Source organism: Erinaceus europaeus, chromosome 15, assembly GCF_950295315.1.
Source record: "Erinaceus europaeus chromosome 15, mEriEur2.1, whole genome shotgun sequence".
NCBI classification, from domain to species: domain Eukaryota; kingdom Metazoa; phylum Chordata; class Mammalia; order Eulipotyphla; family Erinaceidae; genus Erinaceus; species Erinaceus europaeus.
The window spans coordinates 26,112,593-26,127,215 of record NC_080176.1 but is presented as its reverse complement, the minus strand read 5'-3'; the positions used below and the strand labels follow the sequence as shown (position 1 = coordinate 26,127,215).

The 14,623-nt window shown below is 56.3% G+C and overlaps 1 protein-coding gene across 4 annotated transcripts; it reads right to left on the bottom strand.

The window, feature by feature from the left end:
• Positions 1-2,418: 2,418 nt before the first annotated feature.
• Positions 2,419-14,268, bottom strand: NYAP1 (neuronal tyrosine phosphorylated phosphoinositide-3-kinase adaptor 1). 4 transcript variants are annotated; one of them, XM_060173405.1, is made up of 7 exons: positions 14,120-14,268; positions 12,791-12,942; positions 11,240-11,592; positions 8,409-9,881; positions 7,491-7,709; positions 7,137-7,246; positions 2,419-2,471 (listed from the first exon to the last, which is right to left on the bottom strand). In XM_060173405.1, exons 2-7 carry the CDS (start codon positions 12,856-12,858, stop codon positions 2,442-2,444), a joined length of 2,253 nt encoding a protein of 750 aa, XP_060029388.1. In that variant the 5' UTR covers positions 12,859-12,942; positions 14,120-14,268; the 3' UTR covers positions 2,419-2,441. The 4 variants fall into 4 exon arrangements, with proteins under 4 accessions (XP_060029388.1, XP_016048795.1, XP_007534877.1 ...); XM_016193309.2 differs by lacking the exon at positions 2,419-2,471 and adding an exon at positions 3,508-4,559; XM_007534815.3 differs by lacking the exon at positions 2,419-2,471 and adding an exon at positions 3,508-4,559 and having other exon boundaries at positions 7,491-7,706.
• Positions 14,269-14,623: the final 355 nt, after the last annotated feature.

Sequence of the window (14,623 nt, the reverse complement as noted above, 5' to 3'; positions counted from 1 at the left end):
GAGGTTACAGGTTCAATTCCGGGCACCCTTTGAACCAGAGCTGAGCAGTACTCTGGGAGCACTCCCTCCTCTCTTTAAATACATAAATCTTATCTATGGCCTTACCACCCTGAACAAGCCCAAATCTCACGTGATAAATACATAAATCTGGGATTCAGGTGGTAGCACAGCGGGTTAAGCGCACATGACACAAGGCGCAAGGGCCAGCGTAAGAATCCTGGTTCAAGCCCCGGCTCCCCACCTGCAGGAGGTTGCTTCGCAAGCAGTGAAGCAGGTCTGCAGGTGTCTATCTTTCTCTCCCCCTCTCTGTCTTCCCCTCCTCTCTCCATTTCTCTCTGTCCTATCCAACAACAACAGCTATGACAACAATAACAACTATAACAAGCACAACAACAAGGGCAACACAATGGGAAAAATAGCCTCCAGGAGCAGTGGATTTGTAGTGCAGGCACCGAGCCTCAGCAATAACCCTGGAGGCAAAAAAAAAAAAAAAAGAGTAGAAAAAAATACATGTCTTTTAAATTTTTAATTACTTAATTAATTATTCATTTATTTTTTTGCCTCCAGGGTTATCACTGGGGCTCGGTGCCTGCACTATGAATCCACTGCTCCTTGGAGGCCATTTTTCCCATTTTGTTGCCCTTGTTGTTATTGTTGTCATTGCTGTTGTTGGATAGGACAGAGAGAAATCGAGAGAAGAGGGAAGACAGAGAGAAGAGAAAGACACCTGCAGATCTGCTTCACTGCTAGCGAAGCAACCCCCTGCAGGTAGGGAGCCAGGGGCTCAAACCAGGATCCTTAAGCTGGTCCTTGAGCTCACAAATCTTTGAAAAAGAAAAACTTCTTACCCCCACCTCCTTCCTCCACTGCTTCCCAGGTAATCTGCTGGGAACTCACAGTCCCCCATCTTCCCTCGTTTCCCCAAACCTTTCCTATTCCAGCAGGCTCACTTTCAGGAAGCCCTTTGGATAATTCCAGTCCTCTCCTCTCCTCTTTCCCTCCTGCGTCTGAGTCGGTTTCAGCCCCCTGAGTAGATTCTGAGCTTCTTCAAAGAAGAATCACAGCCCAGGAGGTGGTGCAGTGATAGAACTTTACACTAGTAACCTTCAGGGCACAAGTTCAATCCCTGGCACTTGCATATGCTAGAACACTGCTCTGGCCTCTCCTAGTGAAGAAAAGAAAAGAAATATATATATGTTTTCTCCTTTTTAATTATTTGTTATTTTTTTAATTAGACAGGACAGAGAAAAAATGAGAAGGCAGTGGGAGGTAGAGGACACCGGAAGCACTGCTTCACTACTTGTGAAGCTCTTCCTGTAGGTGGGGACTGGGCACTTGAACCTGAACCTGGGTCCTTATGCATGTGTGTGTGTGTTAATTGATTCCCACTACAGTCCCTTTTTTTTTTTTTTTTTGGCTTCCAGGGCTATTGCTAGAGCTCTGTGCCAACACTATGAACCCACTGCTCCTGGCAGCCATATTTTCCCATTTTTGTTGCCCTTGTTGTCATTGCTATTGTTGTTATTGCTGTTGGATAGGACAGAGAAATCGAGAGAGGAGAGGAAGACAGAAAAGAGGAAAGACACCTGCAGACCTGCTTCACCACTTGTGAAGTGAGCCCCCTGTAGGTGGGGAGACGGAGCTCAAACAGGTATCCATTCGCCTGTCCTTGCGCTTAACCCTCTGCACTACTGTCCAGCCCCCCCAGTCATATATAAATTTATTTTCCCTTTTGTTGCCCTTGTTGGTTTTCATTGTTGTAGTTATTATTGTTGTTGTTATTGATGTCATCGTTGTTGGATAGGACAGAGAGAAATGGAGAGAGAAGGGAAAGACAGAGAGGGGGAGAGGAAGACAGATACCTGCAGACCTGCTTCACTGCTTGTGAAATGACCCCCTGCAGGTGGGGAGCCAGGGGCTTGAATCAGGATCCTTACTCCAGTCCTTGTGCTTTGCACCACGTGAGCTTAACCCACTGTGCTACCGCCTGACTCCCCCCACAGTCCCTTCTATCCCCTCCTTCCTCTCCCCTAGCTCTCTCCCTCCCATGACCCCCATCTTGCTGTCAGCACCCACTGGACTATTTTGTTTTTGCATCCTATTTGTTTCTTTCTATTAGACACAGCTAAGAGCTAATATGTTATTTCCATTCATAGAACCCCCCCCCCCAGTTTCTTCTGTTTGACTGCAAATAGCAAAATGTCCTCTGTCGTCAAACAGCTGAGTACAATACTACACCACTGTGTGGACGTGCCTCATCTTCCTTAGCCACTCATCAGTCCAAGCTATCGTCAAATTTCTCCAGGGAAAGTTTCACTTCTGTGCAGTCAACCACCCTCCACAGCACACCGGGGCAGGGTACATAGCTCAGCAGTAATGCACAGGACTCATATGCCCACGGCTCAACCCTGCACTCTGGCAGCTGTCAGAGCTGAGTTGCTCTAGTCTTGCTGTCCTTCGTGAAAACAAAACTTTAAGAGAAAAGAGAAATCAGGGTCAGGGGCTGGACAGTGGTGCAACTGAGTGAACTACACGTTACCATGTGCAAGGACCGTGGTTCAAGCCCCTGGCTCCCACTTGTGTGTGTGTGTGGGGGGGGTGAGGCTTCATGATCAGTGGAGCAGAGCTGCAGGTCTCTTTCCCTCTCTCTTGCCCTATTTCTGTCTCTATCATAATAAAAATGAAGGAGAGGGAGTTGGGTGGTAGTGCAGTGGGTTAAGCGCACATGGTGCTAAGTGCAAGGACCAGCGCAAGGATCCCGGTTCAATCCCCCAGCTCCCCACCTGCAGGGGAGTCGCTTCACAGGCAGTGAAGCAGGTCTGCAGGTGTCTGTCTTTCTCTCCCACACACTGTCTTCCCCTCCTCTCTCCATTTCTCTCTGTCCTATCCAACAACGATGACACAACAACAGCAATAATAACTACAACAATAAAAAACAACAAGGGCAACAAAACGGGAAGTAAATAAATAAATAAATAAATATAAAAAATAAAAAATATATAAAAATAAATAACTAAGTAAAATTAAAATGAAGGAGAGAAGTGGCCACCGAGTGCAGTGGCTTTGTCTCTCAAGCACTGAGCCCCAGCAATATCCTAGGTGGCAAAAACTAAATAAATAATTAGGATCAGAGAAATTGCTCATGGAGTATGGTGTCTGTCTTGCCATTTGTGCAACCCCAGTTCGAGTCCTGACCTCCTCCAGGGAGCGCTGTGACGACACTGCACTGGCGGAAGCTCCTGTGTCTATCCATCTGACCACCCTCTCTACATGAGACAGTGGGATGTAGAGAATTCGTGACTGCGTGGGGCCCTGGAGACAACAACCAAATCAAAACAAAAGCAGATTGAAACTTGCGTGACAGACTGGCGGCATGGCCAAGATGCAGCTGCTACAAATGCCACCTCACCCTGGAGGCTGCCTCAGCCACTCCCCCACCAGTCACCTCCAGTCCGCCTAAACCAGAGCCAAAGCACACCCCACCCCCCCAAAAAAAGAAACCAATGCTAGGAGTGTTAGTCTTTTAATATATTATTCTGAAAAGAAAGGAATTAAAAAAAAGTTCCTGACATCTCTTTTGATTTTTTTTTAATTTAAATAAATACCCTGTCCACCACCACCCCCCACCCACTAGAATGCCCCTCCTTCCCCCTCAGCCAGCCCATCACTGGGGCCAGGTCCCTACATCCAGGGGTCTGCTCCCCACTTCTCCTGCTCTACTTCCCCCACCAAACTCAGCCCCAGTTTTGGGGTGATCCCCAGTCTGGGGGGAGGGCAGGGGGTGGTGGATGGTAGAGACTTGGGTTTTGGGGGACAGTGCAAACCTGGCTCCCTCTGAATACCCTCCGATGGCCCTCACCCTGCTTGGGGGGGATTAGAGAGCAGGGCCCAGAATACCCTCCAGACGCAAATAAATAACAAAATAAGCCCCCCTCCCCTGCCCGACTCTATCAAAGAGCCCCTCTCCCTCTGGCCCTCGGCCTCTCTCCTCCCTGTGACCCCCCTCCTTCCTCCACCCCTCCCTCGCCCCACCCCCATGCTGACCTCGACTTTGCCCCCCAGGAGGAGGGGTCAGCCGGGCTCAGTGGGCAAAGAGGCAAGAGGGCTTCACCCCTAACTTCCAACCAACTCTCTGCTGCCCCCCTCACATTCCTAGGGGTGCTGCTGGCACCCCAGACCCGCGGGGTCCGACCACTCCCTGCCTGTCTGGGGGGAAGGGGAAGGGTAGGGGGCGCCGCTTCCCCTCCTGGTCCTGGTCCTTGAGTGTCCGGGAGCCGGCCGCCCCCTCAGATGGCAGTGTCCCAGAGGACCGTGTGCTGCCGGCGGCAGGGCGGGGTGCCAGCCTTGCGGGGCTCGGGCCCGCGGCGCCAGCTGGGGAGGATGGGCATGCTCTCCTGCTTGCAGAGCCCGCGCTCTGGCCGCTGGCGCGCCTTGATCTCCTTGCACACGCAGCGCTTGCGCTCGATCACCTCCAGCAGCTTGCCATCGCGGGCTGGGGCTGGGGCTGAGGCCGGGGCTGGGGGCGGCAGGGGCAGTGGCGGCGGCAGTGCGGGGTTGGCCTGAGGGTGCATGGCAGGGTCAGGGACACCTGGCCACCGGCCCCCAAAAGCTCCTTCCCCAGCCCCCCAAGGGGGTCCTCTGCAGTAAGCCTTTAATAGCATCACCGCGGTTACTGGAGGATTTCAAGGCAGAGACTAGCATTCCCGCCGCTCCAAGGTCCCAGGTTCAATCCCCAGCACCATCCTAAACCAGAGCTGAGCAGGGCTTTGGTGTCTCTCTCTCTGCTTCTCTCATTCTCATAATAAATGTTATAGCTGAGGAGACAGCATAATAGTGATGGAAAAGACTTCCATGCCTGAGACTCCAAGGTCCCAGGTTCAATCCCCAGTACCATCCTAAGTTAGAGCTGAGCAGGGCTCTGGTGTCCCTGTTTATCTCTCTGACTCTCACTCTCATTCTCCTTTTTTTCCCCATCGCTTTTTATTTATTTTTTCCCCACAAGTGTTATTACTGGGGCTTGATGTCAGCACTATGAATCCACTGCTCCCGGTGGTCATTTTTCTTTTTCTCTTTTCCTATCTTATTGCATAGGACAGAGAGAAATTAAAACAGCAGGGGAAGATAGAGAGGGAAAGAAAGATAAGACACCTGCAGAGGGTCAGATGGTAGTGCAGTGGGTTAAGTGTAAGTGTCAAAGTGCAAGGACCAACGAAAGGGTACCAGTTTGAGCCCCCGGCTCCCCACCTACAGGGGGGTCGCTTCACAAGAGGTGAAGCAGGTCTGCAGGTGTCTTTCTCTCCCCTTCTCTGTCCTATCCAACAACAATGGCATCAATAAAAGCAATAATAATAAACACAACAATGATAAAACAACGGGGGCAACAAAAGGTGAAAAAAATAGCCTCCAGGAGCAGTGGATTCCTGGTGCAGGCACTGAGCCCCAGCAATAACCCTGGAGGCAAAAACACAACACAACACAAAACAAACAAAAAAACATCTGCAGACCTGCTTCATAGTTTGTGAAGCATCTCCCTCCTGCAGGTGGGAAGTTGGGGCTCAAACCCAGGTCTTATGCATGATAAAATGTGTGCTTATCACTCATTTTTATGATAAATACATATTTTTTAATGCTCTGAAAGTAATTTTAAAATATTTTATTTATTTATTCATGAAGAAGATAGGCAGAGAGAGAGAGAGAGAGAACGAACCGGAGACATCACTCTGGTACATGTGCTACTGGGGGACTGAACCCAGGACCTCATGCATGAGAATACTATGCTTTATCCACTGCGCCACCTCATTAGAATAAGTAAATCTTATAGCTGGGGAGACATTATAATGGTAATGCAAAAAAATATTTTCATGCCTGAGGCTCTGAGGTCCCGGGTTCTATCCCCAGCACAATCATCAGCCAGAGCTGAGCTATACTCTAGGCTTGTTCTCTCAGTCATTCTCATTAAAATAAAATAAAATAAATCTTAAAAAAAAGTAAAGGCACTGAGGAGATAGCATAATAGTGATGCAAAAAGACTTTCAGGCCTGAGACACCAAGGTCCCAGGTTCAGTCTCCAGCACTAGTCATAAGCCAGAGATGAGCAGGGCTCTGGTATGTGTGTGTGTCTCTGTATATATCTTTATCTCTAGATATCTCTTCTATTAAAAATTTAAAAAAGAAAAAAAGGAAAAATTTTAAATAAAACTAAGGGGACTGTGGCACACCTGGTTGAGTGCATGCACACCATGCCTGAGGACCTGGGAAGCTTTACAAGTAGTGAAGCAGGGCTGCAGGTGTCCCTCTTTCTCTCTCCCTCTCTATCTCTTCCTCCTCTTTCAATTTCTCTGTCCTATTAAACAAACATACAAAAGTCCCAGGTTCAAGCTCCCATGCTACATAAGCCAGAATTCAGCAGTGCTCTGTTTAAAAATAAATAATAATAACATAAATTAAGAGTTATTTATTTATGGGTGAGGGAGACAGCATAATGGTTATGCAGACTCTCATGCCTGAGGCTCCAAAGTTCCAGGTTCAATCCCCCGCACCACCATAAGCCAGAGCTGAGCAGTGCTATGGTATTTCTCTCTGTCTCTCTCTCTCCCCCTCTACATCTCTCTCAAAAATAAAATAAATAAAATTTTAAAAAGACATATATTTACATAAGAGAAAAGCAGAGCATCAGTCTGACATATGTGATGTTGGAGGTCGAGCCTAGGACCCCATGCAATCTACCCACTATTATATGATGATGATGAGGCCTGGTGTGGAACCCAGAGCCTCACTTGTGCTAAGCACCAGCTTTTTATCAGCTTTTTACAAAGCATAAGGACCCACGCAAGGATCCCAGTTCAAGCCCCCAGCTCCCCACCTATGGTGGGGGGGTCGCTTCACAAGCAATGAAGCAGGTCTTCAGGTGTCTATCTTTCTCTCTCCCTCTCTATTTCCCCCTCCCCTACAGGAGCAGTGGACTCAGTGTAGGCACTGAGCTCAGCAATAACCCTGGAGGAAAAAAAAGAAAAGAGAGAGAGGAGAGAGAGAAGTGTGTGTACATGTGGGGGGTGGACCAAGATTACTCTGGCACATGTGATGCTGGAGACTCCAACACTTTAGCCACTGAACCGAGCCACCCACTTCCTCCTCACCTGACTTGCAGCATCCCTGGGCTGGCTGCAGGGTCGGGGGGTGGGGAGCATGGCCTGCCGGACTCCAGAGGTGGAGGCTGAGCGCCCCAGGCGGTAGCCTCCGGTGAAGTCTTTGAGAAAAGAGGGAGGAGTGAGGAAGGGGCCTCCAGGATTCCCTGCACCCGTTTCCTCAGGACAGTCCCTACCACACTGGTCCCTACCTCCGCCCAAGATGACAAGGATGGAGATGTGGTATGAGGGTGAAGGGTCCTGAATATGAACCCTGGGAGAGACCCCCCCCCATGTAGGAGCCCTGTCAAACCCCCCACTTCCCATGGTCACATCCAGGCCGAGTGTCCATGGGCAGGGAGTCACCTCCATTTCGGTGGCAGGCAGGAAAGGTCTGGCAGGGGACAGGCAGTGCCGTGCGACCCCCGCCTCGCTCCCCTCCATGGTGGATCCTGGCCAGCAGGCCCTCGGCCCCCTGGCTCCTCACGGGGATCCCCGATGCCGAGGGGCTTCGGTCCTCACGCTCCACCTTGCCCAGTCCCTCAGCACCGCTGTTCCAGCCCCGGGCACCATCATCCACCTCTGCTGGGGGGGAAAGGACAACTCAGTGCCTACATGCAGGAGGGGTCCCTGTCTCTCCGGTCACAATGGACTGGACCCCAGTGCAGCCCTGTCTGTGCACAAGGGTGCCACTGCTAGACTCAGACTCACAACTATCTGCTACTTCCAAATGCTTGTGCCCACTCAGAGAGGTCCTGCTCGAACCCCAGTATGAGCTTTGGGCTCAAGCCCATCAGGGCCAGAAGGACCACCTCACAGGCCAGGAACCAGGTGTGCTGTTTCCCAGAAGGGGGAAAACCCCGATTTCCAAGCCAAGAAGTGAGGTGGGGGGTGCAAGGGGCAAGGGGAGGACTGCCTGAATGCTAAGCTCATCTCTGGCAGAGCATTGCGTTGCCAGGCAACGGTAGGGCCTCCCTCCAGTCTGGATGGGTTGCCATGGTAACAGCTGGGAGGCAGCTGTGTGTGAGCAGGCTCACACACCCCTGCAGCCCAGGGAGGGGTGGGGCTGGCTGGGCCAGGAGGAGGCTGGCTGAGGGGGTCACTCTCCCCCAGCCCTGAGGATCCCTGTTCCTCCTGCCATCTGCTGCACCTCCTTGTCCTCTGGGCTCCCAGGGAAGTTCCCACTTCAGGACAATGGGTGGTGACTTCCAAGGAAGCCTTCTAACACCCCCACCCCCAGATCATGGCAGAATGCCCCCCTTTTCTCCCTGCTCCCATACTCACTGTCCAGCTCTCTCGGCTTCCGCCCTCCATATAGGACCTTCCTCTGCATAGCCCAGCCTGCCCCGAAGGCCGTGGCCCCCACCTCCTCTTCCTCCTCCTCAGGTGTGCCTCTCGCGCTGGTGATGACATGGGAGCAGGAGATGCTGGCAAAGCCCCCCCCATCAGTCCCCTGCTCCTGCAGCTGGATCTTGACCATGGGGGTGGGGGCTCCCACCGCGCAGCCCTTATTCAGCACCCCCCCAGCCTTGAGGCTCTCGTAGGCAGGGGGTCTCTTGAGCCCAGCAGTGGTGGCAGGGTAGGTCCAGAGGGGGGCGAGGGGGCCCGCCGTGGGGTCCGCAAGGCCGTGGGGGGAGGCCAGGCAGCCTCGGTGGTGTAGCACCCCGGCAGCAGCGTGGGGGCTGGCCTTGCCAGGCACAGGGGGCCTGGCACTGGCACACAGCATGCTGTGGAGGACCGCAATCTCCTTTTCCGTCTTGGGCTCCCCGGTGCCCAGGGGTGGGCCGGCGGCCAGCACTGAGTGCGTGGTCACCTTGAGTGCCGAGTACACCATGGTGTAGGACACGGCCTTGTCCTTGGGGGGCCCAGGGAGCAGGGCGGTCGGCGCCCCTGCCTTAGGGCAGATCATGCTGTGGGAGTTGGGGAGTTCACGCTCCCCATGCACTGGGCCCGAGCCCTGGGGTGGCAGCGGCGTGGAGTGGCTGCGGGCCCGGCCCGAGGGTCCCAGCAGCAGCAGGTTGGCAGCAGGAGGTGGTGTCTCCCGCTCCCGGGCAGGCACTTGGGGAGCTGGGGTGCAGGGCCCGGCGGTGGGCTCCTTGGGGTGACAGAGTACGGGCAGCCTGGACATGGCATCACTGGGGGCCCGGGAGGTGGCCTTGGCCTGGGGGAAGGCCAACAGCGGTGGCCTGTGCTGCAGGAGGTTGGGGAAGGGTGGGGGGATGTCACAAGGGGTGGTCTTGGTGGGTGTCGTGTCCCTCCGGCCCGGGAGGGCTGACACGGGGCGGCGATGGGCATGGGGCTGCAGGCCGGGGGGCTGGTGTGACAAGGGGGCAGCCATCATGAGGGGCCGGCCGTCGGTGGCCTCCTCGGCCAGTGGGTACTTCATCTCCTCATAGATGGCCTCGCTCTCCTCTGAGTCCGAATCGGCGGTGCCGGCGCCGGCCGGAGGAGTGGGGATCCCACTCCCGAGAGGGGGTCCGGCCAGAGTCCCCCCACTTCGCCCGCCTCCTCTGAAGACATCGCCCACCATCTCGATGTAGACGGGCTCCTCTTCCTGGGCGCCTGCCTCAGGGTCCCCAGCCATGCAGGACCCCCTGCTGGAGCGCTGCAGGGGCAGGTTCCCCCCTCGAAGAGAAGGGGCTGGGGGGCACGACTCATCAAAGGAGATGGAGAGCTGGGTGTTAGGGCTGCGCCTGGGTTTCTGAGGAGGAACCTTCCGGCTGGACTCTCGGCCTTCAGGAGCTGGCTTCTGGGAGCCTGGAGGTGGCAGGGAGGGGGGAGAAGGCACCGGTGGACTCATCAGGCCAGCTCTGCTGTCTCCTTTTATCTGTTTATGGTGGAGCAGGGCCTGTGCACATGCAATCTCACCACTCCGGGGCTAGCTTCTTCATTCCAATACAGGGAGAGACACCACAGCACTGGAGTCTCCCCTGCTGCTGTCGTTTGCCCATGTGGAGCCAGGACTCAAACTCGGGTCATACACACAGCAAGAAGGGGGCTCTACCCAGTGAGCTACCTCTACAGCCCCTGGTTTCCTTTTCTCTCTCCTTCTTTCTTGCCTTCTTTCTTTTAGATACAGACAGAGAAAGAAAGAGATCACAGCACCAAAGCTTCCTCCAGTATGATGGGGGCCAGCTCAAACCTGGGTCACACACATGGCAAAGCAGCATCCTAGCCAAGTGAGCTGCTTTGCTAGTCCTCCCTGTTTTCCTTTTAAGGTTTATATGTTTATTAAGGAGAGAGAACCAGAGCGGGCTGGGTGGTGTCACTCCTGACTGAGTGCACAAATTACCATGTGCAAGGACCAGAATTCAAGCCTCCACTCCCCACCTGCAGAGGGAGACACTTCACAAGTGGTAAAGCAGGTCTGCAGGTGTCTCTCTTTCTCCCTCTCCATGTCCTTCTCCCCCTCTCAATTTCTATCCTACAAATAAAGTAGAAATAACAAGAAAGAGAAGAAAAAAGAAAGAAAAAAAAAAAGAGCCACCAAGAGTAGCTGAACAAAGCTGCAGGGACAGAGAGAGAGAGAGAGAGAGAGAGAGAGAAACACCAGAGCATCATTCTAACACATGAGGTGCTGGGAATTGAACCTGGGACCTTATGCCTGTGGGTTCTATGTTCTACCGCTGGGCCAGCTCCCAGACCACTTGACTTTCCTGCACCCTTCCAGACAGCCCTGTGGGCTCCCTCCCAAACAATCAGCCCTCAGTGGCTTAGGAGGGGGTGTAGTGGATAAAGCACTAGCTTTTCAAGCATGAAGTCCCAAGTTCAATCCCAGACAGCACATGTACCAGAGTGATGGTCTGGTTCTTTCTCTTGTGTCTCATTGATAAAAAATACATAATCTTAAAAAAAAAAAAAAAAAAAAGTCAGTCCTTCTAACAAATGTCCCAGAATCTACCCCCCTCAACTCTCTCCCATCCCCGGGGTCCCTCCAAGCTGTCTCTGTAGGGAGCTTTCCCCGCCCCTGGGTGGTCCCCCCCCATTGGCTCTGAGAGTGAAACCTTCCACTTCCTCTGCACTTCCCTAAATGAACCCTCCCAGCCAGGCGGGCTCCTGGGGGGGGGCCCACTAGGCATCCTCCCACCCTCCCGGGGAGGGGCAAACCAACTTACCTGCTTTCTTGCTGGGAGGTGTCTCAGCGCCGGGCCCCGCCATGCTGAGCTTGGTGCTGGGGTGTCTCCGGGGTTTGGCGGGGGGTCTTCGGGAACCGTGGTCCTCCGGGATCCCCCCGCCAGCCCGGCCCGGCCCGCCCCCCACGCTGTCCATGCTGCCCACCGAGTGGCAGGAGAGCGAGCGCGGGGCCATGGCGCTGCGGCAGGGGTGCGGGGCGTGCTCCTGGGAGGCGGGCATGGTCATGAAGCCCATCCTGAGCGAGCGGCGTAGCGAGGCGATGTCCCGCACTCGAACCCCCGGCCCCGGGCCTGCCCCCACAGCGGGGCCCGCCGGAGACACCTCCTTACTGGTGCTGGAGAGACAAGGCAGGGGGTGCGGGGGTCGTTACACCTGCCTGCTCCTCCACCCCAGGAGTCAGCAAGGGAGGCCCCCGCCCAAGAAAAAAAGTGAGGTTTCTGAAGGAGGAAGAGGGCTGGGGTAGGATGGGGGTGAATGGGCAGGGGGATCCTGAAAGGCCAGGACACCCACAAGCCCAACAGGAGAACTGGGAGGGGCCCCCATGGAGCCTCTGCAGCTCCTCAAAGAGCCTAACCCCTGCAGGACAGGGCAGGGCAGCTGGACCAGCACCCTCCAAGGGGACAGGGAAGCCAGCCCCCTGTGGGTCTAGACTTTCAATAAAAGGTCAGGATATTGGGGGTGGGGCCTGAGGGACAGGTGCTGGAGAGAGGCAAAGCCGCAGCCCCACCCTGTCCCTCTCAGGCCTCTGATCCCCCCAGCTCTAGTCACTCCTCGTGGGCTTCAACACCAGCACCAAGCCACCCAGCGCCCCCTCCCCCTTTGGCGCTGTCCTCTCTCTGTCACCCTCCCAGGAGCAGCCCGTTCACTAGTTCCAGTGAAGGGGGGCAGCTGGCAGGGAAGGGGGAGTGCAGCGGTGGTGGGGTGGGCGCTCATTAAGGCCCTGTCGCTACCCCTTCATTAGGGAGAGATCGCTGCAGCGATAGCTCTGATTAATCTAATTAACAACAAGAATTAAACTCCACAGTTGTGAGCAGGGAGCAGGGAGGTGGCTCTGAGTCAGGCTCCAGAAGCAATGGGAGGGAGGAGAGGGGACAGAAGACAGGGTGGGGGGACCCCAGCCTGGGTCGCCTGCAGGATCAGCCTGCTGGGCCCCACCCAGGCTGTCAAACCCCATCGCTGTGGGGGGGCACAGCAGCAGGGAGGGACCCCTGTGGACCCTCTCTAGTGGTCATAGGGACCCCACCCTTGCACCCTCAAGGCAGCAGGGTCTGCCTCTTCCAAGGTCAGGTGGCAGGGGGGGAGGAAGTGGGGGAGGACAGGGGTCAGCCAGGAATAGACAGAGAGGAGTGCATAGTCCAGAGGGGGTGAGGCAGCCTCAGTCTGGGCTTCTAGAGGTGGGGGAGAGGGAGCTTCCTCAGAACTGGAAGCACCCCTCAGAGGCCAGGCTGTGGATGGGATGGGATGGGTACCGTTCCAGGCTGCTCTGCTGGGGTCAGAAGGGCAGTGACCCGGCTGGGGTGGGGAGGCCTTACCTCCTCTTGGCCTCCTCCTCCTTGTGCTGCCTCCACTCCAGCTTGGTTTTTCGGTAGAGGAGGTTCATGTCGTGGGGCAGGAGGTGGGGGCTGGAGGGCCCTGCTCAGCACCACCAGGCCCGGGGGGCGGCCCTCCCTGGGTCCCGGATCCACTTGGTGAGGGGGGGGGTAGGGTGGAGGTGGGAATTTAAAAAAAGAAAAGAAAAATGGGAGGTGGAGATGGTGGCAGTGGGGCAGGAATGAAAGAGAGAGAGAGAACGGGAACAGAAAGAGAGAAAGGGACAGAGACATGACTCGGGTCCTCAGAAAAACAGATAGAGGCCCTGAACCCCTGAATCCCGACCCTCAGACCCCAGATGAGCAGATGTGTGTACAGAGAGAGTCCCACCCCCCTGACAAAGGTATAGAGAGCCCCAAACACACCCTCTGGCAAGACATAGCTCCAGGTCTGGATCCCACTCCCCGACAGGCCCCCCAGCTGGACAGACACACAGACCTCAGGATGCAAAGCCCTGCCTTACACATAGGCGAGGTAAACACAACTCCGGAGCAGGCAGACATAAACACCGTGACACACCCACAGCGCACACACAACTCACCAGACGCTGGGACCCAGACAGACCTACAGACAGATCTATAGACAGGGAGCTGTGCCTGCCTCCCGAGGCCTTCTTGCACATATAACTGGGGAAAGGGGGGCCGACTGCACTCCCGCCCCTTTTTGAGCCCTGAGGCTGGGGGTGGGGTGTTAGGCGGGGACTGGGCAGGGGGCGCAGGAGAGATGGTGGGGACATTCGCAGGTCACCCACCAGCCCAACCAACCCTCTCCCTCCCTTCTCACACGCCTCGGGCCTCGGTCCACCCCAATTCCTGCTCCCCGCACCCGCACCCGCCCCCAGCCCTGGCCGCTGCCTCCCTCTCTGACAGCCCAAATCCCCTTATTCCTGCGGAGTCTGGAGTCCCCTCTTGCAGTGCCTCCTGAATGCTTCTGGGGGTCTCCTGCTCGGCCCCAAGGCTACCTCTTGGTCTGCGGCCTCCCTACCTGCTCAGCCTTCCCTGCCCCCCCCCCTTCTCCTCTGCGCCTTCGCCCTCACCTCTCCTCCCAGACGCCCCAGCTCACCGCTTGGTGCTCTGTTTGTTCCAAACCTGGCCTGCTGCACCCCCTCTGCATCCGAGGGCCCCAGGTCCCCGGCCCCCCTCCCTTTCCCCTTGTCCTGCTACCCGGGGTTTCTGCGCTTCTAGCCTAGCCGATCCTCCCGGCCCCTAGTCCCCCGCCCTCTCCAGTCCACTTCCCCGCACCGAGCCCCCACAGTTTCTCCATCCTCGTACCTGGCCTGCCGAGCGCCGGCCCCCCCATGCCGGGCTCCGCCCGGAGCAGGAGGAGGGCGGAGGAGAGACAGAGACCGCGGGGAGCCCAGCCGGGCCCTGCCGCAGAGACAGCCCCGCCTCCGGGTCCGCCCCCAGACCCGCCCCCGGCCCCAAACCCACCCTTCCACACCCTCCAAGGACGGAGCGGGAGCGGCGGCAGCGAGGCTGCGAGGCTGCGCTGCGGGGGCTGCGGGGAGCCCGGGACAAGGGGCGCGGGGCCCCGGCGCCTGCTCGCTCGCTCGCTGCTTGGGGGTAGCGGCCCGGGACCTGCACCTCCGCGCGGGCCCTGCGCGCCCTGCGCTCCTCGCTGCGCACCCCGCGTTTGGCCGGGACCCGGCTGCGGCGGCGGGGCCCCAGGGTGCAGTGAGGCGGCGGGGCCGGCAGGGGGGGCCTCTGCCCGGGCCCGGGGGCTCCGAAGGGCCAGAGCCAGTGCGTCCGCGCCTCTGCCCGGCAGGGGGCGTGCTC